The sequence below is a fragment of the Pezoporus flaviventris genome, unplaced genomic scaffold (genome assembly GCF_033815535.1).
Source record: "Pezoporus flaviventris isolate CSIRO_AGI_PZ_B2104156 unplaced genomic scaffold, CSIRO_AGI_Pfla_v1 ptg000127l, whole genome shotgun sequence".
In the NCBI taxonomy this organism is placed as follows: Eukaryota; Metazoa; Chordata; class Aves; order Psittaciformes; family Psittacidae; genus Pezoporus; species Pezoporus flaviventris.
The window spans coordinates 1,736,977-1,753,175 of record NW_026892675.1 but is presented as its reverse complement, the minus strand read 5'-3'; the positions used below and the strand labels follow the sequence as shown (position 1 = coordinate 1,753,175).

The window sequence follows — 16,199 nt, the reverse complement described above, 5'->3', positions numbered from 1 at the left end:
TGTGCCACGGCTTGTGACACTGTGCAAGACGTGACAAGAAAAACAGCTGGGCTGGTACTTGTGGAGAAGCCTGTGGCCTGTAGAGCTTCATCAGGGACAAGGACAGGTTTCTTTGCAAGCACTGACTCAGTTCAGCCCAGCTGTGCTGTAGTGAAGAGCAGCACCCCTCACTGCCCTGTGCGGAGTCGGGGCTGGGGTGTGTGCTCCCCACCCCTTCTCTCCTGCCTCCTTTCTCTGCAGTGAAACAGAAACTGTGTTCTCTGAAGAAATTCTTTCTGGTGAGGGTGGTGAGACACTGGAACGTGTTTCCCAGAGAAGTCCCCCATGCCTCTTGTGAAACTGTTTAGGATTTAGGGAATGACTGATCAACCTGAAAGAGCTCCTGGGATGAGCAGGGAGTATCCAACTTTCCTGATCTCTGTGTGCTGCTCCCACCTTTGCCAGGCAACCAGAGCTCCTGGTGCAGCCAGGGAGCAGCCGGCAGCCAGCTCCTTGCACTGTGCAAAGGCTGGGGCCTAACAGGAACTCCTGGGGAAGCAGAGGGCTCCAGGAAATGGGGGGGAAGTGCATCAGCACATTCCACCCCGTAACTAAAGTCAGTCCATCTTTCTCAGAGTGGTGTGCTCACCTCTTGTCACTGTGCCAGCAAACAGAGTAGTGCTGAATTCCAGTTATAAATTGAGGGCGATGTTTGGTTGCTTTACCCATAGAGGAGTTGCTTTACTCATAGAGGTGTCATAGAGACGTCATAGAGTCGTTTAATTACAATTATATATATGGACAGGTTTCTGCATCAACATAACTTGTTCAGCTGATTTCTATGCTCTAATGTATAGCAGAATGTTTAACAACAAACAGAATAGGATATAAATTAGTGAAATTAAGGTAGGATGTAAAATTCAACTTTAAAGCCCCAGTTGCTGTTGCTGGCCATCCAACCAGGGTATCCTATCAGAGAGGTTCTCATGCTCAGTGTGTGGACTTGCCAGAGATAGGTTAATGGTTGGATTTGATGTTCTCAAATGGCCATTTTCAAATTAATTAATTGATTGTAAGAAACAAAGATTTTTAGACTTAAATCTTTGTATCATCAGGCTGTTTCCCATGTTGTTTCCCTGGAGCCCCAGGGAGCCCTGGAAGGAGCCCAGTGGGGCAGAGGCAGAGCCACCTTGGGCTGGGCCTCTGCTGCTAAGCTGGGACCGAGGGGAGACCTGTGAGACACAGGGAGCTTAAAGGCACTTGGCAGTGGAGGATGCTGAGGAGGAGGAGGAGGAACCTTCTGAAGGAGAAACCTTCCCAGCCCTGTTTGTGGTAAGGCACTGGGTGCAGGGCAATGCAGCTGCAGTTTCTCTCTGTAGATAAGGTGGAGGACGTGCTGCAGAGCAGGGCTTCCCCCTGCACCATGCAGGGACAGGACAAGGCAGGTCCCTTGTGCCGGGGCTGGCTGCAGGGTGTGAATGTGGGTGTGCAGCCAGGGGTGCCCAGCGCTGCCCTTGCAGCAGGGTCCCTGCAGCCCAAAGGCTGTGTGCAGGGGCAGGGACTCTGCTGCCTGCCAGGGTCAGCACTCAGCCTGCCAGCGAGCTCCCCATGGAGCTCGGGGGGGAACTGTGGGGAAAGGAGAAACTCTTGACAGGGAAGGGAAGTGCTGGGTGGGTGTCGCTGCTCCAATCTGCCGTCACTCTGAGCACTTCTTCAGAGGGTCCCTCTGAAAGACACTGAGGCATCATTTACCTGATAGGGAAGGATTCTGAGCTTTGATGTTTTTCCCTCTTGGTGGGCAGCTTGGGCAGTGGGAGCTGGGAATTTACTTCTCTGCTTTGGGGGAGGCACCGAGAGTCTTGTGAGGGGTTGTGTGAGCTGCTCCTGAGCCCCTGCACAGGCAGGGGTGTGCAGGGCAGAGCTGAGCACACAGCCCATGGCATGGGCTCTGGGAGCACTGAGAGGGAGCAGAGCTGGGCACAGAGCAGCAGCTCCTGGCAGGGACAGCTCCAGGCAGCAGATATATGGATGGGCAGGGAGTGGGGGGAAAGTGCAGCCCAGCCCTGGGGAGGGTGCGTTCAGGCAGCTCTCTTGGGGTCTGGCACTGGAGGTGGCTGCTGGCCGTGCTCTGTTGCACACAGCTCTTTGCTTCTCCCCGTGAGAGCTCCGTGATCTGCCCTTTGAAACCGTTCTCCCCTGTTCTCAGCACAGGACACATGTTTGTGGGAGTTCTTAAGATCAATTTGTGTGTGAAGGCACCTTACAGGCAGTGCAAGTTTGAGCACAGGGCAAGTGGGAGAGGACTGATGGACACTGCAGCTCTCTTGGTTCTGCAAAGAACTGAGACTTTTTGCCTGATGCAATGCTCTTCTGATTGTACCTAGGAAGAAGCCTCAGCAGTGTAATGACATCAGTGCCGATGGCACAGAACCTCTCCTCTCCTGCTAAAATGTGCTCAGTCATGAATTTGTAAACTGAACTTCTGTATCTGACACCCCTCCTGTCCTAACCTGTCACTGCCTTTTTCTCCTCTGACGGTGCCCCATGCCCAGAGGCAGCAGATGTCCAACGGCAGCTCCATCACCCACTTCCTCCTCCTGCCATTCGCACACACGCGGGAGCTGCAGCTCTGCCACTTCTGGCTCTTCCTGGGCATCTCCCTGGCTGCGCTCCTGGGCAACGGCCTCATCATCACCAGCACAGCCTGCGACCAGCGCCTCCACACCCCCATGTACTTCTTCCTCCTCAACCTCTCCCTGCTGGACCTGGGCTGCATCTCCACCACTGTCCCCAAATCCATGGCCAATTCCCTCTGGGACACCAGGGCCATCTCCTACACAGGTTGTGTTGCACAGCTCTTTTTCTTTCTTTTATTCATTTCAGCAGAGTATTTTCTCCTCACTGCCATGTCCTACGACCGCTACGTGGCCATCTACAAACCCCTGCACTATGAGACCCTCCTGGGCCGCAGAGCTTGCGTCCACATGGCAGCAGCTGCCTGGGGCAGTGGCTTTCTCAGTGCCCTTCTGCACACAGCCAATACATTTTCACTGCCCCTCTGCCGAGGCAATGCTGTGGAGCAGTTCTTCTGTGAAATCCCCCAGATCCTCAAGCTCTCCTGCTCACGCTCCTACCTCAGGGAAGTTGGGCTTCTTGTGGTTGCCTCCCTGATTGCTGTTGGCTGTTTTGTTTTCATTGTGGGGTCCTACATGCAGATCTTCAGGGCCGTGCTGAGGATGCCCTCTGAGCAGGGACGCCACAAAGCCTTTTCCACGTGCCTCCCTCACCTGGCCGTGCTTTCCCTGCTTCTCAGCACTGGCACATTTGCCTGCCTGAAGCCCCCCTCCATCTCCTCCCCATCCCTGGATCTGGTGGTGTCAGTGCTGTACTCGGTGGTGCCTCCAGCAGTGAACCCCCTCATCTACAGCCTGAGGAACCAGGAGCTCAAGGATGCTGTGAGGAAGCTGGTGACCAGATGTGTTTCAGCAGATATACGCTGCTTGCTTTAGCCTTGAAAGGGCTTCCAGTGTAGGTCATGACAGGCCATGTCTGTCTTTCCTGCTTTACATTTGTTTTCCTATTTCAATTTGTGATGATGTTGTCTTCATAGAAATGTCAGTTTTCATCTTCTCCTAATTAAGTTGCCACTCGTGTTGTGTGACCCACAGACTTTGTGTCACTCTGGTCTCTGACTGTATTTAAGGGAAATAAATGATCCTGCAGCAACTTCTTCTCTGTGATATGTTCTCACATGGCAGGAATGAAGGGGAATGAAAGCAGCTTTCTGGCTGCTCCAGCTCTGGGATGGCTGCTCTGTGCCTGCAGCAGGAAGAGCTCTTGGGAGCCCAAGGCCTGGGGCTGTTGTGCTGGAGTGGGGAGATGGGATGGCATGGGGGGGCTGCAGAGCTCTCAGGGAGTCCTGGGCAGGGGAGCTGGGGACACAGGGGTCCCTGCAGGGAACTGCCCTGCAATGGCACAGGCTGGGGCTGCCTGGCTGAGAACAGAACATGGGAAAGGTCTGGGTGGGCAGGAGCTGGACAGGAGGCAGCGTGTGCCCTGGCAGCAAGGGAGGACAGCAGCATCACGGGCTGTATGAGCAGGAGCACGGCAGGAGAACAAGGGAAGGGATGATCTGGAATCCTCCATCCAGGTTTCAGATCTCCAGTTCAGGAATGCTATTGGCAAGCAGGAGGGGGTTTAGCAACAGGCCCTCAGGACAGGCAGGGACTGGATCATGGTGCCTGTGGAGAGAGGCTGGGGGAGCTGGGCTTGTCCATCCTGGAGAAGGGAAGGCTGATGGGGACCTGAGATCTTAGGAAGGGAAGGCTGATGGGGACTGGCTGCCTGTAGCGGCAAGGAGGACATGGAGAATACAGAGCCAGGCTCCTCACCATGGTGCCTGGTGGGAGGACAAAAGGCAGTGGGGGACAGTGACAGAGGAGAGGTTCAGCCCGGACAGAAGGAAACCTTGTTCCCATCGGCTCAGGCAAGTGCTGCATCAGGTCACCCAGAGAGGCTGTACAGTTTCTGGCCTTGGGAATTTCCAACTCAGCCTGAATCAAGCCTTGAACCACTTGCTCTGACCCTGTTCCTGGTGGGTTCAACTTGAGACCTCCTGGGGTCCCTTCCAACCTCTGTTCACTTCTGATCCTACAATGACGGGCTTATGAAGAGTCACAAAGATGCTCTAAGGGCTTGAGCACATCTCCAACGGAAACAGGCTGAGAGATGTTGGTCTTCAGCCTGGAGAAGAGAAGGTTCCAGGGAGACATCTTAGCAATCTTCCCGTCTCTAAGCAGGGCCTACAAAGAATCTGGAGAGGGGCTTTTTATGAGACTGTGCAGTGACAGGACAAGGGGGAATGGCTTTAAGCTGAAAAAAGTGAGATTCAGCTTGGACATTCAGATGAAGTTGTTCCCTTTGAGAGTGGTGGGACACTGGCACAGGGTGCCCAGAGAAGCGGTGTCTGCCCCATCCCTGGCAGTGTTCAAGGCCAGGTTGGATGGGAGTCAGCTTTGCTCTGAAGCAGTACTTTGTCCAACTCTGATGTTCACAAGGGATGACAGATGAAATCCAACTTCATTGTAAAGTTCACTACTTGCACTCATGACTCGAGTGAGTCTGGGCTGCACAAGAGAGGCTCAGCATGGCCTTAGAGTCATTTGGACTGTGTTATTTATTTACTGGCATAACACTGCTGAGGTGTTTTGTTTTGGTTTTTTTTTTAGGGGGGGGAGGAGGCTATAAAACATTCTTTGTATGACAGAAAATGAGAACAATATTGAAACAGGGAGAAGCGCCCAGCTCCTTGTAGCTTAGTGTAGAGCGAGGAGGGCTGCAGTGTCCATCAGTCCTTTCCCATTTGCCCTCTGCTTACAACACGTGTATGATGCCTTCACACACAAATTGATCTTAAGAACCCCCACAAACACCTGTCCTGTGCTGAAAGCAGGGGAGAACGGTTTCAAAGGACAGTCCACAGAGCTCTCACGCTGAGAAGCAAAGAGCTGTGGGCAGCAGAGCACAGCCAGCAGTCACCTCCAGTGGCAGACCCCAAGAGAGCTGCCTGAACGCACCCTCCCCAGGGCTGGGCTGCACTTTCCCCCCACTCCCTGCCCATCCATATCTCTGCTGCCTGGAGCTGTCCCTGCCAGGAGCTGCTGCTCTGTGCCCAGCTCTGCTCCCTCTCCATGCTCCCAGAGCCCATGCCATGGGCTGTGTGCTCAGCTCTGCCCTGCACACCCCTCCCGGCAGCAGGGCTCTACCCAGGGGCATCTCTGCCTCTGCAGGAACCTCACACCTGGCACTCAATGGATCCATCAATGGTGAATGGAGAAACATGGTCAGCCCCTGAGGAAAGCCTTGAGAGCTTCTTAACTCTTCAGTTAGTTACTGGTGGCAATGAGCAGTGTGTAGGGAGGTGAGAGAGGGTGGAGGGAAGTCAGCAAGAAGCAAGGTGATGGTTCAGGGCTTTAACAAATGCTTACAAGCAGGACGGAGCCCAGCAATGGGGAGCAGTTGGTGTCTGTAGGTGGAGGAGGAGTAGGTGTTCCTGGAGTGTGGCTGCAGGCCCTGGACAAACCAGAGGCTACCTGAGAACTTTCCCTCATGGGAATATGCCTCAGCGTGGCACATGGGGAATGCCCACTGCTGGGGGCGCCTGAACGCTGCTCATCATGGCCCATGAGCCCACCTTCCTGTCTCCCTCTCCTGCCCTACCCAAACTTGCCTGGAATTCAGCATCCATCACTGAGCCTGGGGAATGCAGGAACCTCCTGCAGTGAGGTGTCGCTGCTGCAGGGGAGGTGCAAAGCTTCTGTGAGACACTTGTGAGTGCAGGCAGAGAGCGGGGTGTGTGCAGCAGAGAGGGTTCTCAATCCAGGCCATTGTCTTTTCCCACTGCTCTCCCATGGTGCTTAGTTCTCTATACTGATGACCTGACCCATTCTTCTATAAGTCCCCTTTAGATCAGCTTGCTGAGGGATATTCACTCCACCTGCTGAATTGACACTGTAGTAGCAGCCTACAACTAGGTGAAATGTGGCTTCAGAGATGATGGAGGTTTTCTTGCTAGCAGGAAGAGAAGGAAATGTCTGCAAAGTGCAGCTTGGAAGGTTCAGACTCAAAGTTAGGAAAGAGAAATGTCTCTCAAAAGGTGGACTTGTGGTGTAAGAGGTCACCCAGACCCAGTCTGGCTCAGCCCATGGCTTTGTGTTTCAAGGAACAGGCAGCCATGGGTGCAGAGATGGGACTGAAGGTACAGAAATGCCAGGTGAGAGCTAGGTGGGAAAGCAAGATGGGGGTCAACAGCCTGAAGGGAAAGAGGTGCAGGCATGGGCCAGTGTAGGACAGCCTGCAGCAGAGACGGCAGGGTTCTGGCATGGCTGAAAGGCCCAAAAGAACAAAAGGCCTCTGTGCCCTGGGCTATGGCAGTTGCCTCTTTCAACAAGGCCTATGAAGAGAACTTTCATTCTCAGGATTTCAGGCTCTGCTTCTCCAAGGGCTGTGGTCAGGGCTTGGCCTTTCTGCATCATCAAACAAACCAAGGGTTTTCTCACCATCAGACACCTGCACTTTGCCTTTGTCTCCCTGTAATCACAGCCTGCAGTTACTTGCTTTAACGAGTCCCTGGGGAGGCTTTGTCAGCAACAGCCCTCAGTGGGGCCCATGAATGCTGAAGGAACCTGGGGCTTTGTTTCTGAGTTGGACTTCTTGAGAGGTTTCCTCAGTCTCCTCTCAGCACCTGAGGTTCACGGACTCAGCCCAAATACACCATGGGACTCATTAAACCCTGATGAGCCATGTCTCAGCATGTAGTTCTTGTCAAGTCTTCTAGATTGTCTTCCAGGGAACTGGGGAAGTTTCTGGGTGCAGGAAGATTACAAAGGGCATCTGATAGAAGTTATTTGAAAGGAAAATCTATGAAAGATGAGAGGAATGAAGGACGCGGTGTAACAGGCAGGACAGTGGCAGTGCAGTTGCAGGGGAAGATCGGCATTCCTTTGGGATCCCCCTTGTGAAAGGTCATTGGATTGGCAGAGGTCTCTTGGGAGGGAGGACAAGGACATGTTGCAGTTACCTTTGATAAAGGTGCCAAGGGCAACCCAGGGGAACCCAGGCTTCACAAGCTGCCTTTGGTGAGGCGTGTGCCAGCATCAGAGTCCTATTGGGTGACACCTCTGGGCACCTAAAAGCCGTCCGAAGGGTAACTGCTGCCTGGCCAAGCTGAGAGCCTGCAGTTGTGCGTGAGGAGGCAAAGAGTGGATGTGGTTTCCCTCAGCTTCAGCACAGCTCTTGGCACGGTCTCCCTCAAGGCTGCTGTACCCAAGGGGTACACCACAGACATAACAATCCTCCTGTCCTTCTACTTATCAATTAGTTTAACTGCAGCCCATCCTGGACACCTGCCATTCCCAGATACCCCTTATCCCTGTGTCCTGTTCTTCTAGACTGTTTTTCTTATACTCATTTTGTACTAAGGTCATAAGGGCCTAAAACTACGTCAGCTGTAATGGTTTATCTTACATGAGAAAGAATTCTCAGTCTGTTCTCTAGCTGCGCTCTGTTTTTTTTCTGTGTATCCTGCACCTCAGTAATTTTCCATTGCTACTGTTACAAAGCCATCAAACAACATTACTTAAAACTGATTCTAAAGGTATATATATATTTCATTTTGTAATGTTTTGCCCCCCCCCTTGTCTCAAATTCCCCCTTTTTCTGTCCTTTTGCAAATTCTTTTGCAACATTTTTTATATTACCATTACCGTCTAAAGACTTTTTGAAATAATTTCCCGTTTCTACCTGGTGCTTAATTTCGTTCCTTTGCCAATCTTCATAATTTATCATAGACCATTTACAAGACCAGAGGGAACGTTGTATCATACCACAAGTAATCAATATTAAAACAAATAACATCAATATTCCTGCAACAGGTTGCCTCAACCAGGAGAGGTTCAGGTAACCATGAAGTTAAATTTTTCCATATTTCTTCAAAACCCCAGGAGATGTCATCCATGGCCATTTCATGAAATATCTTAGTTTGTTTCCAAATTACCTCCAGATCTGTTTCGATTCTGCCACTTTAGTCTGTATAGGAACAACAACTTTCATTGATTATGGAAGAAACCCCTCCTTGTCCTGCCAATAACATGTCTAGAGCTATTCAGTTTTGTAATACCACTTTAGACAGGCTGGTTATCTCTTGTTGTTCTGCCTGAATTATATCAATGGTTTTACTTTCCATTTCCTCTATGGTTGCTGAGATATTTACAATTGCCTTCTCTAATTCACTTACTCCCAAAGATGGAATTAGCCCTCTTACAAAACTATGAAATGCAGTGTGCCATTCAACAATAGGGTTAAACCCTCTCTTAATCCGTTTAGCAAAAGTTCTAATCCAGGTCCCAGAAGGATACCTGTTGATAATAGTAAAATTGAGTATTACAGCACCTAAGGTGCATGCCCCCTTAATTGGAACTCCAATTAATGGGAGATCCAGGCTTTCTCCTGATTTAGGCAACTGTGCACACACCCAACAGTCAGTACGATGAAAAACATTAGTAATATTCTGCACTAACTTCAGGTGTAAGTTCTGGTCCCAAGCTCGTGCCCCAGTTATCATATGAGTCCGAATTATGACCGACGCAATTTCACACGTAAGGGTCCTGAAGGTTCGATCCGCCATGTCTTCTCTGGCTCTGGTGCTTTCTTAATTCTTGAATGATGTATCCAAGCAGGTTGTTCCTTCATCTTCACTGCTGTAAAGGTGGTCAGTAATATCGTAGAGGAGTCGTAGAAGAGTCATAGTGTTATAGAGGAGGCATAGAGGAGTCAGATGGCTAATAGACGGCTCATAGAGGAATCTTAGGAGTCATAGTAGAGTCATAATGGGGGTCATAGAGGCATCATAGTGGCATCATAGAGGTGTCATAGAGGAGTCATAGAGGAGTCATAGAGGTGTCATAGAGGAGTCATAGAGGAGTCATAGAGGTGTCATAGAGGAGTCCTAGAGAAGTCATACAGGAGTCCTGGATGAGTCATAGAGAGGTCATAGAGCAGTCGTAGAGGAGTCATGGAGGGGTCATAGAGGACTCATAGATGGGTCATTGAGTGGTGATAGAGGAGTCACAGAGGGGTCATGGAGAAGTCATAGAGGAGTCATAGAGGGGTCATGGAGAAGTCATAGAGGAGTCATAGAGGTGGCATGGAGGATTCATACAGGAGTCTGAGAGGAGTCTTAATGTCAAAAGTCACAGAGGTGTCATCGAGAAGTCATAGAGCAGTCATACAGCAGTAACAATGTAGTCATAGAGGAGTCATGGACGAGTCACAGAGGAGTCATAGTGACATAGAGGAGTCACAGAGTTGTCATAGAGGTGTCCTAGAAAAGTCAGAGAGGAGTCACAGAGTAATCAGAGAGTCATAGGGGAGTCATAGAGAAGTCATAGAGTCATAGAGGAGTCATAGAGGTTTCATAGAGGAGTCATAGAGGAGTCATAGACGGGTCATAGACGGGTCATAGAGGCGTCACAGAGGCATCATAGAGGTGTCATAGAAAAGTCATCCTGTCCAAGACTCATAGAGGATTCGGAGAGGAGTCATAGAGTCATAGAGTCATGGAGGTGTCATAGAGGACTCATAGAGGAGTCGTAGAAGAGTCATAGAGGAGTCATAGTGTTATAGAGGAGTCATAGAGGAGTCATAGAAGAGTCGGGGGCTCATTGACGACTCAGAGGAGTCATAATACTCATAGTGGAGTCAGAGGGGTCATAGAGCGGTCATAGATGCATCATAGAAGCATCATAGATGTGTCATAGAGGAGTCATAAAGGTTTCATAGAGTTATAGAGACATTCAGGAGTCATAGGGGAGTCATAAAAGAGTCATAGAAGAGTCATAGAGGAGTCATAGAGGAGTCAGAGGAGTCAGAGGAGTCATAGAGGACTCATAGAGGGGTCATAGAGAAGTCATAGAGGAGTCATAGAGGAGTCATACTGTCCTAGAGTCAAAGAGGGGTCATAGTGTCATAGAGTCATAGGGGTGTCATAGAGGAGTCATAGAGCAGTCAAATATCAGTCATAGAGGAGTCATAAAGGAGTCATAGAGGAGTCATAGAGCATTCACAGGGGAGTCATAGAGAGTCATAGAGAAGTCATAGAAGAGTCATGGAGGAATCATGGAGGTGTCATAGAGGAGTTATAGAGGAGCCATTGTGTCATAAGGGCATAGAGGAGTCATAGACAGGTCGTAGAGAAGTCATAGAAGTTTCATTTAGTGGTCATAGAGGAGTCATAGAGGGGTCATGGAGGAGTCATAGAGAAGTCATAAATTCATACATGTGTCATAGAGGAATCAGAGGAGTCACAGGAGTCATAGAGTAGTCGGAGAAGTCATAGTGGAGACATAGAGGAGTCATAGAGGTGTCATAGAGGTGTCATAGAGGAGTCATGTAAGAGTCATGGAAGAGTCATAGAGGAGTCATAGAGGAGTTATATTGGAGTCATAATGGACTCATAGAGAAGTCATGGAATAGTCATGGAGGAGTCATGGAAGCGTCATAGAGGAGTCATAGCGGAGTCATAGGCGTGTCATAGAGGACTCATAGAGGAGTCATAGGGGAGTCATGGAGGAGTTGTAGATGAGTCGTAGAGGAGTCATACTGGAGTCATAGAAGAGTCCTAGAGGACTCATAGAGGAGTCCTAGAGGAGTCAAAAGGGAGTCCTAGAGGAGTCAAAGAAGATTCTTAGAGGCATCTTAGAGGAGTCATATAGGTTTATTAGAGGGTTCATTGAATAGTCACAGATGAGTCATAGAGGATTTATAGTGGAGTTATAGTGGAGTCATAGAGGAGTCATAGAATGGTCAAAGTGGAGTCATAGAGGAATTCAGAGAGGAGTCAGAGAGGAGTCAGAGAGTCATAGAGGTGTCACAGAGTCACAGATGTGTCATAGAGGCGTTATGGAGGAGTTAAGGAGGATTCATAGATGAGTCGTGGTGGAGTCATAGTGAAATCATAGAGGAGTCATATTGGATTCATACGGGAGTCATAGAATAGTCAAAGAGGAATCATAGAGGAGTCAGAGAGGAGTAAGAGAGGAGTCAGAAAGGAGTCAGAGAATCACAGAGGAGTCATAGAGTCATAGATGTGTCATAGAGGAGCCTTGGAGGAATCATAGAGGAGTCATAGAGTCATAGATGTGTCATAGAGAAGCCTTGGAGGAATCATGAAGGAGTCATAGTGGAGTAATAGAGGAGTCGTATAGCTTTCATGCAGGAGTCATTGAGGGGTCATGGAGGAGTCATAGAGGAGTCATGGAGGAGTCATAGAGGAGTCATGGAGGAGTTGGAGGCATCATAGATTCATAGATGTGTCACAGAGGAGTCATTGTGTCATAAAGTCATAGAGGTTTCATGCAGGAGTCATTGAGGGGTCGTAGCAGAGTCATAGAATGGTCATTCTGTGGTCATAGAGGAGTCAGATTGGTTGTAGAGAAGTCATAGGGGTGTCTTAGAGGAGTCATAGAGGATTCTTAGAGGAGTCTTAGAGGAGTCATAGTGGAGTTAGAGAGGAGTCATAGAGGAGTCGTAGAGGAGTCGCAGATTACTCACAGAGAAGTAGAGGAGTGGAAGAGGAATAGTAGATTAGTCATAGAGGTGTCAGAGGATTCATAGAGAAGTCATAAGGGAGTCACAGATTCATAGATGTGTTGTAGAGCATTCATAGAAGTGTCATAGAGGAGTCATTGCCTAAAGTCATAGAGGATTCATACAGGAGTGATAGAGGAGTCATAGAGGAGTCATAGAGAAGTCATAGAGGAGTCACAGAGTCAATAAGGTGTCAGAGCAGTCAATAAGGAGTCCTACAGGAGTCATAGAGGAGTCGTGGAGGAGTCATAGAGGAGTCATAGAGGAGTCATAGAGGAGTTGGAGAGTAGACATAGTATCACAGAGTTATAGGGGTGTCATAGAGGAGACAGAGGACTCAAAGAGGATTCATAGAGGAGTCATAGTGTCTTAGAGGAGTCATAGTGTCTTAGAGGAGTCAGAGAGGAGCCAGAGAGGCATCAGAGAGGTGTCCTAGAGGAGTGCTAGAGGAATCCTAGAAAAGTCCTAGTGGAGTCTTAGAGGAGTCCTAGAGGAGTCATGGAGGGGTCATTGGGTGTTCATAGAGGAGTCTTAGACGAGTCATGGAGGATTCATAGAGGAGTCTTAGAGGGGTCATGGAGGAGTCATAGGGGCATCTTAGGATGGTCATAGAGCAATCATAGTGGAGTCATAGAGGAGTAATGGAGTCATAGAGGAGTAATAGAGTCAAAGAGGAGTCATAGGGGGGTCATAGAGGAGTCATAGAGGAGTCATAGAGTAGTCATGGAGGATTCATAGAGGAGTCATAGTGTCATAGAGGAGTCGTAGAGAACTCGTAGAAGAGTCATAGAGGAGTCATAGGGGAGTCATGGATTCATAGATGTGTCATAGAGCATTCATAGATGTGTCATGGAGGAGTCATAGAGGAGTCATAGGGGAGTCATAGATTCATGGATGTGTCACAGAGCATTCATAGCGATGTCATAGAGGAGTCATAGAGTAGTCATTCTTCCATGAAGTCATAGAGGATTCAAACAGGAGTCATAGAGGAGTCATAGAGGAGTCGCAGAGGAGTCAATAAGGTGTCAGAGCAGTCAATAAGGAGTCCTACAGGAGTCATAGGGGAGTCATGGAGGAGTCATGGAGGAGTCATAGAGGAGTAATGGAGGTGTCATAGGGGAGTCAGAGAGTAGTCATAGTATCATAGAGTCATAGGGGTATCATAGAGGAGACAGAGGACTCAAAGAGGATTCATAGAGGAGTCATAGTGTCCTATAGGAGTCATGGAGGAGTCATAGAGGAGTCATAGAGTAGTCATAGAGGAGTCATAGAGTAGTCATAGAGGAGTCATAGGGGAGTCATAGCAAAGTCATAGCCGAATCATAGATGAGTCATAGTGGAGTCATAGAGATGTCGTAGAGGAGTCCTAGCGGAGTCATAGAGGAGTCCTAGAGGAGTCCTAGAAGAGTCTAAGGGCAGTCATATAGGTGCCACAGAGGAGTCATAGAGTAGTCATAGTGGAGTCAGACTGGAGTCATAGTGGAGTCATAGAAGTGTCATAGAGAGTCATAGCGGAGTCCTAGAGGAGTCATAGAAGAGTCATAGTGGAGTTTTAGTGGAGTCATAGAGGTGTCATAGGGGAGTCCGAGAGGAATCCTAGAATAGTCCTAACGGAATCATAGACGACTCATAGAGGAGTGCTAGAGGAGTTCTAGGGGAGTCATAGACAAGTCACAGAGGAGTCATAGAGTCAAAGATGAGTCATAGTGGAATCATAGAGGAGTCATTGAGGAGTCAGAGAAGTGTCACAGAGGAGTCACGGAGGAGTCCTTGAGGAGTCATAGTGTCATAGAGGAGTCATACAGGAGTGAAAGAGGAGTCAATGAGGGATCAGAGAGGAGTCAGAGAAGAGTCATAGAGGATTCATAGAGTTGTCATACAGGGGTCACAGTGGAGTCACAGTGCAATCACATTATAGTTGTGTGTCATAGAGGCGTCCAAGAGTAGTCACAGAGATGTCATGGAGGAGTCACAGTGTCATGGATATGTCATACAGATGTCCTAGAGGAGTCCAAGAGGAGTCCTAGAGGAGTCATAGTGGAGTCATATTGGAGTCAAAGTGTAGTCATAGTGGAGTCAAACAAGAGTCACAGTTCAGTCATAGAGGAGTCGTAGAGGTGTCACAGAGGAATCACAGAGTTACAGAACAGTCTTAGAAGGAGTCATAGAGGAGTCTTAAAGGAGTCAAAGAGGAGTCAAAGTGGAGTCAAACAGGAGTCACAGAGGAGTCACAGAGGAGTCACAGAGTTATAGAGAAGTCCTACAGGAGTCCTAGAGGAGTCAAAGAAGAGTCATAGTGGAGTCAAAGAGGAAACATAGTGTAATCATAGAGGAATCAAAGAGGAGTCACAGGAGTCATAGAGTTATAGAGGAGTCATAGAGGAGTCATAGGAGAGACATGAATGAATCATAGTGAAGTCATAGAGTCATCAAAGAGGCGTAATATAGGCATCAGAGAGGAGTCAGAGAGGAGTCAGAGAGGAGTAGATGAGTCATTGAGGAGTCATATTGTTATAGAGGAGTCATAGAGGAGTCATGAAGGAATCATAGTGGAGTCATAGGGGCGTCATAGAGGCGTCATAGAGATGCCTTAGAGGAATAATAGATGAGACATAGAGGGGTCAATGAGCGGTAATAGAGGAGTCATAGAGGTGTCATAGAGGAGTCAGAGTCGAGTTAGAGAGGAGTCAGAGTCATAGAGTAGTCATAGTGTCATAGAGGAGTCATAGATTCATAGAAAAGTCATAGAGGAGTCACAGAATAGTCATAGTGAAGTCATAGAGGACTCAGAGAACTCATAGAAGACTCGTAGAGGAGTCATGGAGGAGTCATGGTGGAGTCTTAGATGAGTCATAGTGGAGTCATAAAGGATTCGGAGAGGAGTCATAATGACATAGTGTCATTTAGCTGTCATAGAAAAGTCATGGAGTCAAGGAGGAATCAGAGAGTCATAGAGGGCTCATAAATTAATAGAGTGTTCATAGAGTCATAGAGGAGTCATAGAGAAGTCATAGAGGAGTCAGAGGAGTCATACAGGGCTCACAGTGGAGTCCCGGTGGAGTCAAGGTGAAGTCATAGAAGAGTCATAGAGGAGTCATAGAGGTGTCTTAGAGTCATAGAGGAGTCATAGAGGTGTCTTAGAGTCATAGAGGAGTCGTAGCATCATAGAGGAATCATACTGTCATAGAGGAGTCATAGAGGAGTAATCCAGGCGTCATAGAGGCATCATAGAGGCATCCAAGAGGAGTCATAGACGCGTCATAAAGGAGTCATAGAGGAGTCATAGTAGACTCAAAGAGGAGTCATAGTGGAATCATAGAGGAGTCACAGAGAAGTCATAGAGGAGTCATAGTGTCATAGAATAGTCAGAGAGGTCAATGAGGGGTCAGAGAGGAGTCCTTGAGGAGTCCTTGAGGAGTCATAGAGGCTTCATAGATGCATCAGAGGCATCCAAAAGGAATCATAGACGAGTCATTCACGAGTCCTAGAGGAGTCATAGAATCATGGATGTATTACAGAGAAGTCCTAGAGGAGTCCTAGAGGAGTCCTAGATGAGTCTTAGAAGAGTCATAATGGAGCCATAGGGGAGTCTTAGATGGGTCATAGAGGAGTCAAAGAGGAGTCACAGAGGAGTCACAGAGGAGTCACAGAGTTACAGAGGAGTCATAAAGGACTATTGGGGAGTCATACAAGAATCATAGTGGAGTCATAGAGGCGTCATAGTGATGTCGTAGAGGCGTCTTTGAGGCGACATTGAGGCGTCATAGATTAGTCATAGATGTGTCATAGAGGGGTCACAGAGAGCTCAACGAGGGGTCATAGAGGAGTCAGAGAGGAGTCAGAGAGGAGTCCTAGAGGAGTCTTAGAAGAGTCATAGAGGAGTCATAGAGGAGTCATGGTGGAATCATAGAGGTGTTGTTCAAGTGTCAGAGAGGATTCATGGAGAAATCACAGCGGCGTCACAGAGGAGTCATAGAGGAGTCATAGAAGAGTCATAGAGGAGTCATAGAGGTGTCATGGAGGAGTCGTAGAGAAGTCATAGTGTCATAGAGGAGTCAAAGAGGGGTCAATGAGGA

The 16,199-nt window shown here is 48.7% G+C and overlaps 1 protein-coding gene and 1 long non-coding RNA gene across 2 annotated transcripts in view; both read left to right on the top strand.

Moving 5' to 3' along the window:
- The window catches only part of LOC133282519 (uncharacterized), a 368,140-nt gene that overhangs the window by 307,959 nt on the left and 43,982 nt on the right, over window positions 1–16,199 (top strand). The window lies entirely within an intron of this gene.
- On the top strand, window positions 2,375–3,488 carry LOC133282526 (olfactory receptor 14J1-like). Its single transcript, XM_061478535.1, has one exon. The coding sequence runs from the start codon at window positions 2,541–2,543 to the stop codon at window positions 3,486–3,488; it is 948 nt and encodes a 315-aa protein (XP_061334519.1). The 5' UTR covers window positions 2,375–2,540.